The sequence below is a fragment of the Phalacrocorax carbo genome, chromosome 10 (assembly GCF_963921805.1).
Source record: "Phalacrocorax carbo chromosome 10, bPhaCar2.1, whole genome shotgun sequence".
In the NCBI taxonomy this organism is placed as follows: Eukaryota; Metazoa; Chordata; class Aves; order Suliformes; family Phalacrocoracidae; genus Phalacrocorax; species Phalacrocorax carbo.
The window spans coordinates 4,157,608-4,174,026 of record NC_087522.1 but is presented as its reverse complement, the minus strand read 5'-3'; the positions used below and the strand labels follow the sequence as shown (position 1 = coordinate 4,174,026).

At 54.0% G+C, this 16,419-nt stretch overlaps 1 protein-coding gene across 2 annotated transcripts in view; it reads right to left on the bottom strand.

The window, feature by feature from the left end:
- Positions 1-3,828: 3,828 nt before the first annotated feature.
- MAP2K3 (mitogen-activated protein kinase kinase 3) overlaps positions 3,829-16,419 on the bottom strand; it is a 34,003-nt gene continuing 21,412 nt past the window's right edge. For both annotated transcript variants that reach the window (XM_064461508.1, XM_064461509.1), the window contains exons 4-13: positions 15,103-15,151; positions 12,082-12,195; positions 11,473-11,592; positions 10,913-11,029; positions 10,697-10,748; positions 9,746-9,873; positions 9,044-9,121; positions 6,692-6,831; positions 5,842-5,887; positions 3,829-5,384 (exon numbers count right to left, since the gene is read on the bottom strand). In XM_064461508.1, the coding sequence (XP_064317578.1) occupies positions 5,301-5,384; positions 5,842-5,887; positions 6,692-6,831; positions 9,044-9,121; positions 9,746-9,873; positions 10,697-10,748; positions 10,913-11,029; positions 11,473-11,592; positions 12,082-12,195; positions 15,103-15,151 (928 nt within the window). In that variant the 3' untranslated portion in view covers positions 3,829-5,300. The remainder of the gene's footprint in view (positions 5,385-5,841; positions 5,888-6,691; positions 6,832-9,043; positions 9,122-9,745; positions 9,874-10,696; positions 10,749-10,912; positions 11,030-11,472; positions 11,593-12,081; positions 12,196-15,102; positions 15,152-16,419) is intronic.

Genomic DNA, 16,419 nt, shown 5'->3' with positions numbered 1-16,419 from the left:
CCCCACGTTTCCCCACTAGCATTTCCACCTCTGAAAAATCACCAGGAATTTCAAGCCGAGAGGGAAGCCAGGAGGTCCACGTTCGCTGAGCAAGGCGGGAGTTTTCCCCCTGCTCTGTGGCTCCTGCTGAAGGCAGCAGATAATCACCCCCATTTTCCAGCACCCCATCAACAGGGAGTTGCCATCAGCCCTGGAGCAAGTCCCAGGGGAATGCAGCAGCAAAGCAGCTATACCGGGACCAGTCCCATGGCTGGCTCCATAAATAAGCGCACGCTGAGGCTGGATTTGCAAACCAGGCTGCTCAGACAGACAGAAAAGGCTTGGAGATGCTTTAGCCAAGCTAGTGGTGAAAACAGAGTAAATCATAGAAATTCATATCCAGGGTTGACCAGTTATCAGGGGGAAAAGGGTGGGCACCAAAGCACCTGGATACCCATGGTTAAACCAGCGCTTGAGCTCTCCTCACACCAAAACAAGCCACCTACTCTCTATTTGGAGAGAAGAGCCAGGAGACAACCACAGCAGCTCATCATGGGCAGCAAAGACCTCCTCCACCCAAGCGTACCTCACTCAACCCCTTCCCTCTCTGAGGGGCTGTACTAGTCCCTCCAGGCACCAGCTGAAATGATTTTAAAGCCTCTGGCTAGTCTGGCTGAGCCTGGAAAGGCTGATCCATATTCCTGAGGTCTCATTGGTATTCTGCAGCTTCAGCTCATTAGCACTTAGGTGCTACAGGAGCAGGAGTGTTGGAAGTTTCTGGGTGAGACAGCTATTAGGGGAGGATTGAATGCATCTCGTACAAACCAATGGCCTGCATGAACTCTCTAATTTACGCTATTGATCTAGAAGGTGCCCACAGGCCACCTGAACCAATAAAAAGAAAAAAAAAACACCTGCCCTAGATACGGTCTCAGGCACCTTCAGAAAAAGAAGAAAAATTAAGCAAAATAAATAACCCGCAGCCCCAGAAAACTGGCTGCCTCATCACACCCCCCGCTAATGCTATTAGCCAGCCCTCCTCCACAGACGGCTCTTCAGGCACGGCGTGAGCTCCATCTCAGCAGCTGCTGGAGAGACCCACCGGCCCAGCAAAGGCCCAGTATGACCAGTACAAACACCCACGCTGTGCTGGGAGAGTGCATTTGGGAGGTCTGCCCTCCGAGACACTGTCCTCCCAACACATGCTGCTCAGCAAAGGGCAGGGAAAGCTGCTGGCACCTAAATTCTGGAGGGCTGAGCTGCTGCAGCCCTGACGATCCAATGTCCTCTCCCAGTGTTGGATGTGCTGAGTTTTCCCTTCTCTGCAGCGAGGGCTGTGTCCTCCTCACCCTGATTTGGGCACTGCCTGTTTACACCTCGTGATAGACCCATGGGGAAGTCACTGGGCAGAAATAACCTCTTTTTGCTGGTATTTGAGGCAAGTAGGGGGAAAACATCACCATTTCTCCTAATAAGCGAACTCAAAGTGATGAATTTTCCGCTTGTCCTGAAGTTCTTTCCTTGGAGGCGCTGATGCATTTTTAATGGGTCTCAATGTAGCTATTAAGCTGGTAATTGAAACGGAGAGCCCTCCAGCTCAGCCCCGGCCCCGCAGCAGGTCTGGCTCCCTCCGAGCGTGTTCCCCACGCCATGCGAGTGGGTCGGTGGGTTCTCCTGAGCTCCCTGCTCCCCCATGGCATTGCTGACACCCCTCGGTCCCATCTCTGGGCCGAGCATCGCCACCGAGTTCCCGGTGCTTGAGGGACCCAGTGCCCCCGGTCTGATCCTGTCTGGCGTGGGGCTGACAGGGGAAAATTGAGGAGGGAGCCATTCCCCTTCTCCCTGTCCCATTGCATGGGGGGGTGAAATAACACACACGCACACACACCCCTAAACCTGCAGCTCCAGAGACCGTGGGGACGATGCCCAGGCCGTCGCGGACCCCCCCCGCCCGGCCCTAATCCCGGCCACGCACCCCCGAGAGACTGCTGGAGGGTGCTCGGGGATGGGGGTGGCACACACACCCAGCAGGGTTAGGGGGTGCGCGGGGAGGGGGCGAACCCCGGCGGGTCCCGGCGGCGGCGCATCCCCGCGGGGCCGCGCATCCCCGCGGGGCCGCGCCGGGCGCTGCCTCCCCCTCGCGGCCGCGGGCAGCCCCTGCCGCCCCCGGGACGGGGACCCTCCTGCTCCCCCGCCCCAGGCAGCCAGGCCTCAGCCCCCTCCCGGGGCAGCACCCCCTACCCCCGGCAGCCAGACCCTGGCACCCCCCCGGGGCAGGGAACCCCGCAAGGTGTGCACCCCCCCGCCCCAAGCAGCCAGACCTCAGCCCCTCCAGCCCTGCAAACAGCACCCACCCTCCTGCCCGGCCCAGGGGGGAAGCAGAGCCCTGTGGGGGGCCAGGGGGTGCAGCTCCTGGGGCGCTGCTCTGTGAGTCCCATCTCATACAACCCCCGGATCGGGACCACCACTACCCCATGGTACAAGGAGAAAGGACACTGGTGGCAGGACCCCAATGCAGGCTGCCACCCACCCACGCCTGGTGTGCTCAGGAGCATGACCAGACCAACGCTGATGCCCAAACAGCAACAGAAAAGGCGACAAGAAGTGGTTTTGAGGGTGAATTTTATTGAAAACAATGACTGGGTTTAATGGGTACAGACCGTTCTCAAAAAATACAAGGCTAGAGGGGCTTCCGCTGCGAGTCAAAAGCCTCGTCCACCTTAAAGCCAAGCTGGTTCCCCCCAGGGCTGCCGTTCCCCCCTGCCATGGCAGAGGGGACACAGCGGGGCAGGAAAGCGTCGTGAAGAGGGACAGGCAAGACCTGTGGTGGAAGGAAGCAGAGCAGATGGCACACAGAGGTGGTGTGTTTGCCTCTTCAGCAAAGCCTCGCTTCACCCACAGGGTCCCAAACCCACCACAGAGGCATCTCCCCCGTGTTTGAAAGGGCAGATGCTCCCTTTCCCCAAAGTACAGGAATTGGGACTTTCTCCAGGAGGAGAAACGCAGGGGGGAAAACAACAACAACAAAAAGTCATACACACAGGAAAAAAAAAAATCACCATTCCCCAAAGCACCAAAAACAGGGTGAGAAAAAGGGGAAAGGGGTCAAAACAAAGGGAGAAGGGAAAAAAAAAAACCAGCTCAACATCAAAACAAAAAACAATCCAAAGTAACCAACTATGGGAGGAAAAAAATTACAATTGTACATCTCAGCTGCAAAGCTGTCAAACCAAGCGGGTAAGGGTGCTCCCGGAGAGCGCTGGGTGGTTCGCAGAGCGGGACCGAGGAGGGCGACGTGGAGAACCTCAATCACCTTCTTATTTTACTTGAAGAGGTGGGGTGGGGGGTCAGGGTCAAACCAAAGGGTTTCTCCAGCTCAGCCTGGGCTGGTTTTTTGGGTGTCAACTCTGGGAAGGGGATCAGAGCAGTCACGGTGGGGGCGGGGAAGCGCTGCCACATGATGCCCCAGCACAGCATCCCCCAGGAGCAGCTCACAGGAATAGATGGTGTCGAGCAACGCTGGAGCAGCCCCGTTCCCAGGCAGAGGGTCCCCAGCACCGCTTCAAACCCCGGGCTGCAGGAGTGGGGAGCAATGAATTTAAGGGGACACCATTTTTCTTTGGGACACTGGAAATGCACCCTGAAATCCAGACCTCCAGGGCATGAATTTCAGGAAAAACGTTTTTAAAAGATTCAGTCAGAAAATAGATGCTTTTTTTTAAAAAAAAAAAAAAGTTTTAGGCCAGGGTGTCTTCTAGTGACCCCCTCCCCTACCAACCCACATTTAGCCAGAAAAATGCTAGTCATTTCACCAAATCTGCTGGCCACAGAGACATTCACACATTCATTGATTTAAAAATATATAATATATATATTGCGCACACATGTACACACACACAAATATATATTAGAAAAGAAAAAAAATCCCTCTGAAAACTCAATCTATTAAAAAACCCCCAACAAAATCCACAGCCGGTGCGTTTATCCCGTGATCATATACAGTAGAAGACAGAAATCCCTTTTGCTCCCGTAGCTCCTTGCAGAGTGCTCAGTCTGGGAGAGTGGGGAAACACATCAGGTTTTCACAGTGGATTTGTTAGCGGAGAAGGAACTGCTCCTCCCTCCTCCCACACAAAAGGGCTTTAATTTATAGCAAGTTAGATTAAAACTAGGAAACATGTTACAAAGTCCATTATATATAGACATAAAATGTACAACTGTCGGCAGCCCCTGTGCGAGTCACTGGGGTTTCGATCTCGGCTGACACCTCGGCGGGCAGCTGGAGGGTTCGAAGGCAGTTTAGGACACGAGGGGTGCAAGTACGCGCCTCCGAAACAAGCGGGTGTCACAGTGCGAGGTCTTACATGAGCTCCAGGTTGTAAGGGAGATGGAGCAACGTCTTCTCCAGGAGCCAGGAAAGGCGGAGGCAGGAGCTATGAAAGGCGTGAGGTGCCCGGAGGGGGGATGCATCCCCCCAGCCCAGGGCTGGAGGGGAGAGGGAGGCAGCGCCCGGGGACCTGCTTGTCCCTCCATCACTTTGTGCCCGCGTGGGGAAGGGAGCACTGTGTGCTGGATGAAGTCCCGTGGGCAGCCGTGGGGAGAGTGGGTCGCAGCTTGCGTCAAGGTGGGCTCACCAAAAAATGCCTTTTTTTTTTTCCTCCCCAAGGGAGCAGCATATGGATTCAGGGAGGGGGACACCCAGTCTGGTGCTGCCTCAAACGGTCATTAAGATGCCAAGCCAGGCATTAAAACAGCCTCTGGTGTGAACAGCAGCATGCCCAGGGAGCCCCACAGCCCCCTAAAAAGCTGCGTTGGCTCCTGGGCTCAGAGAACTAGGCACAAAGGGAAGGCGAGCAAGACCAGACTTCGGGGAAGGGGCTTTGGGCGGGCAGGGGAGAAAGGTGGGGCAAGCGCAGCAGCATTTTTTCTCTCTGCCTTCCCCAGGCAGCAAAGAAACACAAGCCCTGTGCTGTGCACCAGGCTGCTGGGGAGGGGAGATGCCCGCTGGCACCCTGTGCCCTGGCCCCACTCAGGCGCCACGGGCATAGTCCTCTCCCCGGGAGGGATACGCTGGCATCAGCGGGGAACTCCCAAGCCTTCGGTCTCGGTGGCTTAGTTGGAAAGGTGTTCGCTTCAAAAGGCTTGTCCTGGGGATTTCATTTACAGGGCAAAGAGAAAAGAGACTGCAAGGCCGGATGGGGCAGAGATGCCCACGGCTTGGGGAAGTCGATTTGTGCAAACCACCATTAACTCCAGTCCTCACTCGCTCTTCTGTGGGGAAGCCAGGATGGAGGGGACTGCACGAAGCCGTGAGGTTTGAGTTAGGAGTCTTCCCCAAGGATCTCTGTCACGAAGGAGGCCATGTCAGTCTCTTTGGTGTCGTGCAAGGTAAAGAAAGGGTGTTCCTGCCAACAAGACCAAAGACAACATCAGTTGACACCCAAGGACAGACAAGCCCAAAAGCGGTCCCTGGGGGATGTCACACAGCTGGTGAGGTGCTGGGGGAGAGGTGGACACCAATCTCCTCCCCAGGCTCTCACGGACACCATCCTTCAGCTTAAGGATTAACTAATGCTTTCAGGTTTGGCATTTCCTAGTTCAACCCCAGTGGGACAGTCCACCTTGGCAGCTGTACTACCATCATTTGAGATCTAAACTTGCCAAGACCAGGTAGGACAGAGGGGAAAAAACACCTAGAAACCCAGACCTTAACATCCATGAAATCAACACACTACACCCATCCAACTCCGTGCCTGAAAAATCACCCACACGTCCTGTTGTCCCATTTCCCTCAGACCTGCTGGACCATTCACTTGACTTTTGAAACGCGTTGTGATAAAGACCAGCAGAAACGGCACTTACCATAAGTTCTAAATAGTTCATTCGCTCAGCAGGGTTCTTCCTTAAGCTGGAAGACAAAATATGGGAGAGAAAGGCTGTAGGATCTTTTTTTTTTTTTTGCTGTATGTGGTCTATCACAAGGCATCTCCCCTTGCCAACCCACATGACACCCTTCTCATGGGCAACACCCACTCCTCTCCCTCCTTGGCCAAGCAGGTTTGAACCACCAGCAAAGCAGCCGGGCAGGTAACTGGGAAAGGCCAACTCATGGTGTTTTGCCACAAAAAGCACAAGCCAAGCAGCTCTCTGCGGTCTGCCTCGCACAGCCTCGCTTGTCTGCGCAGACCGGAACAAATGGGGAGGAGAGGAGATGGTTTCCCACCATCTGCAGGTGGGCAGATCGTCTCAAGGCTCGTTCGAGGCTTGTCTCGGCGGGCTCACCCCTGCCTGGCAGCTCCAAGCAGCACGCAGGGAGCGGAGGGACACCCCGAGGGGAGCAGCTACTGTACGTAGTACCCACAAAACCACAAACCAGCTTTCACCCAAAGGCACCCAGACGCTGCCAGGGGTTCGTTCTCGTTTCATTGCCACTTTGCCAGAAACCACCAAAATTTCAAGCAGCAACGACGGCAAAAGGGGAAGAGAAACCTCTGCACGTTCCAACCGGCCTGGGTGAGTCAGGCTGAGAGCAAAACCAGTCTGGGCAGCGCTTCCTGCCGTGGCCGAGCAGCAGCCTTCGTACGGCGAAGTGGGGAGAAACGGGCTCCGAAAGGATGACAAACCCAGCCCCATGCTTTGCTCCAACCCCCACAGGTCAGGGCTCCCCTTCAGCCAGGTTGGGAGAAGCCACCAGTCGCTGCCAGAGACTCACCACTGTGCTGTGAAGTCCACAAACTCCTTGGAGAAGCGATCAGTGGGCAGCTGAGGCGAAGGCTCCTCCACCACTTGCTTGAGCTGTTGGAAGGGGGTCCCCCAGGACTCGTACGGGAAGCGAAGAATGGCCAGTTCAATCTGAGGATGGAGACAGGCTGACATGAGACACCAGAACGAGCGCAACCCCACGCAGCCTGCCTACCTCAGCCTCTGCAGCCAGCTCCGATTCAAAATGAAAAACCTCTTTCTTTGCAAACCAATTTCAATTTGGGTCATACCACTTTTTAATTTTTTTTTTTTAAATACAAAGACCCAGAGGCCAAAAATACTTCCTTTTGAGGCTGGCTCAGCATATTAATGCATTTACAGGAAGCCACCAAAGATATGTAAAATGGGATTATTTGAAAAGATAATAAGAACAGCACACCATTTCTGCACCAGCTTCCAAAGTGCTTTGCTCTCCACATAAGCCAGCCCCTGGGCTTCAGACTAGTACTATATGAGCTAGACACACACAAAAAAAAATCCACCAAGCCAAGAAAAACTAAGTGCTAGAACATCACTTAAGACCTTTGCCAAACCACCTCCATTACCAGGTTGTTCCTACAAGTCACCTCTGGTCTGTCACCCATTCAAGCAGAAAAAAAAAGCCTGTGACAGCTCTTGAGCAGTCACCTCGTGCCAAGGGTCGGCTCCCTTCTCAAGACAGGCAGCAGAACCTCCAGACCTACCTGGCAGGGTGGGATGGGACGGGAGGAATGAGAAATCTGAAGGACACAGGGCAGAGCCAAGCACCCCCACCTGCCTCTGGCTCAGGCCTGGGGAGCTCAGCTTCTGCTGCTGGAAAACTGAATGGAGCCACCAGCCCAGAAAGGCCTGGATTAGCCCTGCAACTCAGTGGCCCTAAAACCGGTCAGTCTCAAATCAAACCCTTTCAGAAATTAAAAAAAACCCACACCAAACAGGAAGCCAGCCCAGGAGGAAGCCATTAGAGGGAGTCAGGCAGGTTGGGGCTCTGTTCGGCTGCAGGCTGGCAGGCTTTCAGCGAGGTCCCCTCTCCCATCCAACTTTGGGAAGGTTGAGAGATTTTGTCATTCATGCAACCTCCCATCCCACAGCTTCCTGCACCTCGGGAGGAAAGCTGGAGCCAACTACATTTCCAGCCAGCCAGCCCAGCTCTGCTCTGCACTGGCATAGGGACCCCAAGGAATGGGGCTTGGGTTTGGTACTGCAGACAGAACTAGCTGGAGAAGAGGGAATATTTGCCAGGAGGTCTGTGCAGCACACAAATGCAGGGATATAGCACCCAAAACAAGTCACAGCTAACAGGGCGCAGGAAAAATTCCTGAAAATAATCTACCCGCAGAGAGACAGTCTCCTGGAAAGCGAGAGATGCGTTCCCAGGCGGCATCCCCTTCGAGCCAACAGCTGGGATTTCCTTTGTCCTCTGGCGCCAGAAGATTTCAGCTGCTTTCTGCAAGATCCGTTTCTTGCAGGAGGTAGATAAACCATCCTGAGCAGCTGCAATTTTGGAACTGAAAGTATTTCCCCTTCCTGTTGGCTGCTCTGAGCTACCCTGCAGGCAGGACTTGCTGCAAACCAAACACGGCACCCCTCGCTGCAGCAGGGCAGGCTAACTCACCACAATCCTCCTACGAGGCTTTGCTAACACAGGAGGGGGCTGAACGCAGGAAGGCTGTGACCCAGCTGCAGCAAACCCTGCTCCACTGACCACCTCTCCAGCCACTGCATGGGGAACTGCAGAGCAATTAAAAGCCAGACTCTTGGATGCCAAGCTAAGCCCACTGTCATCCAGATATTGGCCCCTGGGAGTCTGCCATCCACACCAACAGAGTTCAGAGCTAATTGAAGCTATTTGGAGCTGGTGTCGTGCACAAGTAGCTCTGTGAAACAAAGCACAGGGGTACAAGGGAACCACGTGGGCATAACAGGCCTTTATGTATCCCCCAGGATCCAGCAGGAACATGCAAGAAGGGAGAGGGGGAAAGAGAAGGGGTAGAAGATGGATTATCTCCTGGAAAGCTTGCCAGGCAACTCAGCAAGAGCTGCAGCAGCGATGGCAATACGAGCTGCGTGCCCTGGCTCACAGCTACCTTGCCCCAGGGTGAGGCACCCCTGGGTGCACAGGGCAGCAGCACCACCCTGTGCCCTGGAGAGTTCATCTAACACCCTGAGCTATCATGCTCAAAATTTAGCCCCATTTGTTGGGCATCCACCCAGGGGTGAAGCCACCAGACACCACCGCGCATGGCAGGGTTAGAGCCCTGCCAGTAGAGAGCCCATCCCAACCCCAGGGCTGCAGGGTGCTGGTCCAAGCCCTTGGTGTTACCATTGTGATCCCCAGACTCCAGACATCCGACTTCACGTTGTAGCCCTTCTGGTTCAGCTCAGGGTTTATTCTTTCTGGCTGTATGGAAAAATGGAAGCAAAACGGAAGATATTACAATTCTATCTCGTTTTCCCAGTTTGCACCCCACAGAGCAAATCTCTGGCTCACAACCCAGGTTGGGTGGATTCCCCTGGCTCATGCCCTGATGGAGGCAGGGTCTGAGGTTAAACCTAGCATTGATCGTTCCATACAACCAACAAACTCTCCCCTCCTGCTCCTGAGTGAGACTTATACTACCCCTGCAGCATGATCCGGCCCCAGGAACACAAGCTACCCACACAGATGCCATGGATGGCAAATGGAAATTCCTACTGACTTGAGAGGATGCAACTAAACGATCCTGCCACGAGAAGCTTCAGCATTTTCTAGCCAACAAGTAGCAGCCCTTCCAACCACCACCAGCAAGTCTTTTACCCTCCTGCAAATGAAAAGTGGCAGAGGAAGAGTCTGCTGCAGGGCTTACAGGGAGGGTAATCCCACACTTGAAGGGCTCTGCTACGGCAGGAAGCCCAGAGCACTCTTAAGTGGTTTCTATCTCAGGGCAGAGGTGAACCAAGACTGATTTCTAAGCAGCAGCCTTTTGGAGTAAAGGCTGAAGGCAGCTGAAGGCTGCCAGCTCTGGCCCCACACAAGCACACTTACAGCCATGTACGGTTTGCAGCCGGCATCCATGGTCTTTGCAACCGAGTCCACCAAGTAGCCGCTGATCCCAAAATCGCACATTTTCACATGTCCCTCCTTGTTGATCAGCACATTGGAAGGTTTCACATCTAAGAGAGAGAACATGAGAGGGCAGATTGGGCCTTTGCTGAGGTACCGCAGAGCCTGAGGCAAGATATGAAACTCCCCACTGACCTGGGAGGGGAGCAGGTAGGCCCTAACACAAGGCAAGGGAGACGAAAGCCCACCAGTCTTATTTCAATAAAAGTCATTCACAAGTAAAGCTATAACCATGCCCCTCCCGGCAGAACAGGCCTCCACTCTAACAAGGCAGGTCAAAAGGTTGAAATAAAATGTTGAGTAGTTAATGCTCAGCTTCTTCGAAGATATTTATGTGCCCAACACAACCTTAAAAGCTCAACTCCACCAAGGTCTCACCACAGCTTGTCTCAAGCCCATCATGATCTGTCCACAACTACATAAGGAACTATACCCAGAAAAGGAACAGGACCTGAATGCTACAATTCCCATCTGTGATTTGCAAGGTCTCCCTCAGCCCTCACCTTGCTAGATCTACCCAGCCAGGCAGGCTGGGGGATTTTGACCCTAAGAGCCAACTTCGATGCATCTCCATACTCAAAGAAAGCTAGAGGTGCCCCTAAAAATACAGGCAGTGAGGAAGTCAGTTATTATATTTAACACTTCATCTGGAAAGGAGGATGAGAACAACATCGAGCAAGCAGATGCATGAAGGACATCTCAGGAATAGGGCTTAGGCATCTAGATCTGTCCATGATAGTCCCAAGTACCACCAGACCCCACTGTAGGCATCCCAGAGGCACACACCATGCACCTCCTGGGAAGGAGCCCTCACATAACTTATTTCAAGGCTAGATCTCCAGCCACGTCACACCATCTCCCTCCACCACTTACCTCTATGGATTACAGACAGTTTACTGTGCAGATGCTCCAGAGCTCGTACAATCTGGGAACAAACACAGCGAAAGGGAATCCATTAATCACACCCAGCACCAGCCCTCCACTGCAACCACAACCACCCATTTCCACATGCCATGGGCTTGAACAGAGACCTCCAATGGGCTTAGAGGATGCACAAAACCACGTAAGAACCCAAAAGGCACTACTCACAGACACAGCCATTTTCCCCAAAATGTCTTCAGGGATGGTTTTCTTCTTCTCCAGTACTTTCTTGTAAAATTTATCTAGGGAGGTGTCCATGAGCTCCATGCAGATCCACACGTCACCCTGCAGACAAAGAAAGCTGTTGAGAGGGAATTCCCTGGAAATCCCCAGGAGGTGAATGAAGAGATGCAGACGGATGGACAAACAGACACTGCCCCTTCCGCACAGGGCAAGCCAAGGTCCCTGCCACCACAGCGCTGTTGGCCACACCACCAGCACACAGGTTCTTCACTGGATGGTGATGGGCACAGATGTCCAGGTACCATCAAAACTACCTGCGGTGGTGCCCTTTGAGGGTCTACCCCAAAGCCGGTCCGGGCCACGGACAACGTGCTTGGGCACTTGCCATGGAAGTGAGGAACGGCACCTCCTCAATGCTGCCTGACCTTTGTCTTTAAGCCATGGCACCCTCCCAAACAGCCCAGCTGGGACAGTTTAGAGCCTTCAGTGCAATCACAGGGGCCCCAGGTGCCGCACAGCCCACCAGCCACCCACCAGCTCAGTACCTCACGGAAGAGGGCTCCGTAGAAGGTGACGGTGTAGAAGCAGTCAACTGTCCTCATGGAGATGTCCAAGTCCATCAATAACCTCTTCTGCTCCTGAGTGTTCACAGTCGCTCGAATCCTCTGAGACAAATATGAAGGAAGAGGTTTTTGGTGTGTGTGGGGGGGTAACACCATTATCCCTTGGGCTGACTCAGAGCATCTGTGGTTCTGAGGCCAGGACAAGTGTTTTGAGCTTATTTTGCAGCTAGAAACACCCCGGGAAACGCCCAGATTCCCTCTTCCAGACGGCACCTTTATAACCCTTGGCCAAGCTCTTCAGTGGATGTAGGATCAGGCCAGCAGACTGGACAGGCACTCTGACATCCAAACCTTGCCCTATCTAACTGCAGGCACCACACCTGGCTTCCAGAGCCTGCTGATCAACCCCACAGCGTCCAGCTGGTATCAGCACAGACCCTCCAACAGCCAAGCCACACTGGGGGTACCACAGGCTACCAAACCAAGTCTGTCCCCATTTTGCTGTGACTGATAGAGTTCAGCAGAGTCCCTCTGCTTCCTTGGAGCTGCACGTCCCAACCTCCATCTCTCTCAGCAAGCAGCTGTCCTCACCTTCACGGCCATGATGGTGCCACTCTGCGCGTGCCGGACTTTCTCCACCACGCCATAGGCCCCACGACCCAGCTCCGAAATTGCCACCAGGTCATCAGCTTCCACCTCGAAGTTCTTAAAGAAGAGAGACAAAAATCAGACACAGGCATGCTTATCACCAAGGACATCAGCAGAGGTCCAATGCTTACAGCTTGTTCATGCAGAGCACTTCCAAACAAGGGTATTTACAGGACCCCACCAGCTCCTATATGTACCAAAGGCACCACGCTTAGAGAAGATGGGTATATTTTTTGCTCTGTTGAACCAGAGCCCAAACCCTCTCACTCTGTACTCACCAGGGCTCATTTAATTCCCCCTCTGCAGCTAGAGATCAGGACTTTCATCCCTTAAGCCAGGGCACGCTGCCACTGGAAAGGGCACCAAAGGTACTTCTCTGCTTCCTCAGGATTACCCACACAAGGGTATTTCTGCAGTTGCTGAACTACTTGCAGGTTTTTAACAGCTCCCGTGCCAGCACAGGCAGCAGTCAGGAGCCTCCGCCTCAGCTCCAAATCCCTGCATGCAGCCAGGGATCCCCCCACCTTGCACCACGTCCCAGTAGATCATCGGTCACAAGCACGCCTACATGTCCTCTCTTAGATGGGATGGTGCATGCAGCAACCCAGCAACTCAATTCCTAATTATTGGGGAGTTTTACATGCTTTGATACTTTCTCCCACCATCAGAAAGCAGCCAGCAAGGTAAAACATGAGTTAGCACCAACAGAGGAGCTCAGGTGAGTGCAACTACCTAAGTCTCAGGTCAAGCTGGAAAAAACCCATCGCCAGTGCTCAGACAAGTGAGTGCCCCGTGCAGCAGGGAGCCAGTGAGCTCCTGTGCAACCCATGAACAAGTTTTCCTAAAGATGGGTTACCCTGTAATTGCCTGCTCTGCTGGGCAGGGCACAAACTGTTTGAGTGAGACAGGGGCTATTTTTAGACACTGCATTCATTGCTCCTAATAAGTCACAGGCCTTCTTTTAGCCAGGCTTTATCCATGCTCCAGTTTTCCTCCAGTCTCAGGGAACAAAAATATAATACCAGGATGCCAAATTGCCCCAGTAGCCACAAAGGCAGCGAGGGTGGGAAACATCCACGGCACAGTGCCGGATACCGTGCCTGTGAGCTACGCCCAGAGCAGAGAGGAAACAGCCTTTGGCATTAAGGAGCCAAGCTGGGAGATGTGGCTGCCGGGCTCCTGGCCAGCAAGCTCCCCCCCGGCGCTGGTTACGGCATGGCCAGCAGCGACCACGTCCACCGGACCTTCCCGCCAGCCCCGGCTCCGTTTATTTGAGCCAGATGAGCCTGGCAGGTGGCCGAGGCAGGGAGCAAGAGAGGTCTGTGCTTGAGCTCAGCACTGAGCAATGCACTGCCCAGCACAGGAAGGTGCCGGCCCTTTCCTGGGCAGGATGATGGATCCAGAAATGAGGAGAGCGGGGCTAATGGGGACACATCCAACCCCCCACCCTGCCGCCCCGGGCAGCTGGCAGAGGAGCAGTGCAGGCTCACGGCTCCTGCAGGGGCCTCCAGGAAGGATCTGGTGGTGCTTTTCAGGACACGTGTTCTGCAGTTGTTCCAGGTTATTGTTGGGTTTTGGGGGTTTTTTGTTGTTTGGTTTTTTTTTTTTCCTGGCATTTACCCTAAGGCTTCCCCAGAAGCTGGCGGTTCCCAGCACAGTCTAGGAATCATCATTGCCCTGCCCAGCAACAGAGGCAATGCACCGATGGACCCAGCGCTCCCCTCCCCGGCATCGCTCACCCCGTGCCCTGGGGGGTTTGAGCTGGTAGTGGGGACGCAGGGCATCACCTGCACAGACCTGATGGACCCAAGGTCATCATCCACCCCCACGGCCCAAACCTGGCCTTCTGCCCAAGCCCTCTTCTACCATCCCACACGGCACTGCTCCAAAAGCACCTGGACCAGACCCCTCCTGCACACAGCAGTGCAGGCAGAGCAGGGAAGGAAGCGAGTCTAGAGAGCTCTCCCCAAGCTACAGCACTCTCCCGTTGCACACGCCATGCCCAGGCGGTTACAGAGAGCATCTCTCCCCGAGCTATTAATACACACAACACAATGGCCAGAAAAATGACACAGGCAGCAGGGGTGTTTCCCTAGACCCAGCCAAAGCTTCCTCTCCTCTCCCCTCCCTCCCCTCCTATCTGTCCCCTAACCCTAAAACATTGCAACTGAGGCCAAGGGGCCCAGATCCCATCAGCCAAACCACCTCCCAGCCTGGGAGGTAAGCAGCTAGATATAGGGCTGATCCAATGCATGGTATTTTTAGGTCATTTGCAAACAGCCTTCTGCAGCCCCAGGAGAGCCCGTAACAAGAGAATGAAATAAAAGAGAGACAGTGGCTATTTCTAGCAGTGTTTTTCATCAAGTCACTAGGAAATGCTTTGGAGAGGCGGAGAGAAGCTTTGTGCCTGGCTTCTCCTGGGCCACGGGCAGTAATGCAGCCCTTGCGGGTCAGCAGGACAAAGCAGGCTTTGTTTGGGGCAGCCAGAGAGCATGGTGAGGCCACGCTGATTTAGGGCGAATGGGCTGGCTCCACACATTCACACCGAGGTGGCCGGTGGGGCTGTCAAGGGACCACTGTGATCTCCCACTATGTGCCAAACTGCACACCCAGCCTTTGACACCCACCTGCTTTGCAGGGACTGCCCGCAGGCAGGAGAGACCAGCCAGCGAGCGCGCAGGCTCAGAGTCGAGCCGCAACATGTTCAGCTTCCCAACAATCACCCCTCTAAATACACACAGACACCCCATTGCTCCACAGGGGGAAAGGTCCCGCTGTGGGATGTCTCATCCCTGCAAAGATGCATCCCATGAGGCTGGAGCAGGATGGCCCTGTCCTTCTCGTGGGGTGCTCTGAAATCTCAAGGTCTGATTTACAGGCTGTCAGACATGATCTATAAAACTCCCCACGTAAGGGCCAAACAAAATTGGAAGCAAGCAAAAAATAAACCACATTGACACGTACTTTATCTCCGATGGTAATGAACGCTCTGGAATCCAAGTTCCTCGGGGGCCTGCAAGAAGAGAGAGGGAGTCAGGAGAAAGCCCAGCTTCGTTAACCCTCTTGGCCAGAGCCAGGTTTCATATTCCTTCGAGCACTTTCAGCCGCTGCTTTCCACATGCCTTGTCGTGGGTTCAAACCAGCCCCTTCCAAACACTCATAAATGCTTTAATCGTACCAGTACCACCTCAGCCCACACCCACGAGGCACTCGCTGCATGCAGCCAGCAAGAACCCCAAAGAGTCAGCTAGGTGAGACATGCATCAAACCAACAGGCTACGAAACCATCCCGGCTCAGGAGCCTGAAGAACCGAGACCGAGGGGATGAGACGTTTCTGTGGCAGAACAGCTCAGGTGTCATGTTTTGACAGGCAGGTGTTGTAACAGGACAGCCACGTAGCCCGAAACGCACGCTGAGGGAGCAACAGGTAATTCCTCACCCGTGAGTCATTTGTGTACACTCGCAGGCTTGTTTCAGGCAGCGTGGCAGGCAGAGCAGGCAGCACTTCAGTGTCACGCTTTGCACAACACCACGCAGGTGAAAGTCTTCCTTTATGGCTTTTTTCCTCATCGCTGCCCACTTCCCATTATGGGCAGCACGGTACTTTTAGAGCCAACATGAGCGTTTTGTCCCTTGTGCCTCGCTTCTCTGTTCTCCCCATCCCCTGGGACCTTCCTAAAAGCGGAGACTGCCCAACTGGTTTAGCCTCCCAATTCCCACCAGAGCAATGTGGCAACCTCTGGCTTCAAGGAAGTACTTCAGGCTCACAGCAAAAGCCCTGCACTGTGCAAATATTTGCACTGCAGCTTGAAAAGCACAGAGAAAAGGAGTTGCGGATAGCTCACGCCAGCTTTTACATGAGTTCTCTGGGCACGCAAACACTCCGCAAACTCCAGCGTAACACCTTCTCCAGGGGAAATTCAAACACTGATAGAAGCAGAGACAGATGCACCCGTGGGGGAAGGAGGTGGCTGTTGTATGCAGGGCTCAGCATGTGCATGCTAGGCTGCACGGCGTTAATCAGGGAGTTTCCCTGGCTCCCCCTCCGGCAGATCTGCCCTATCTACCTGGGGGTTTCGGTAGTGGTATTTCCCCTTCGGGGATTTCACTGCTCTCCTAGAGCTGGGAGGGTCTCTAGAAAGGGTTTCCGAAGCAAACAAGGCTCAGCAGTGGAGACACAGCCCAAGGTGTTTTGGAAGAGCACCATGGAAGAGGAATTTTAGCCGTCTGCTCTTTGTCAAACTAAATGCTGCTATCCTGGGCTCTCCCCCACAGCATAA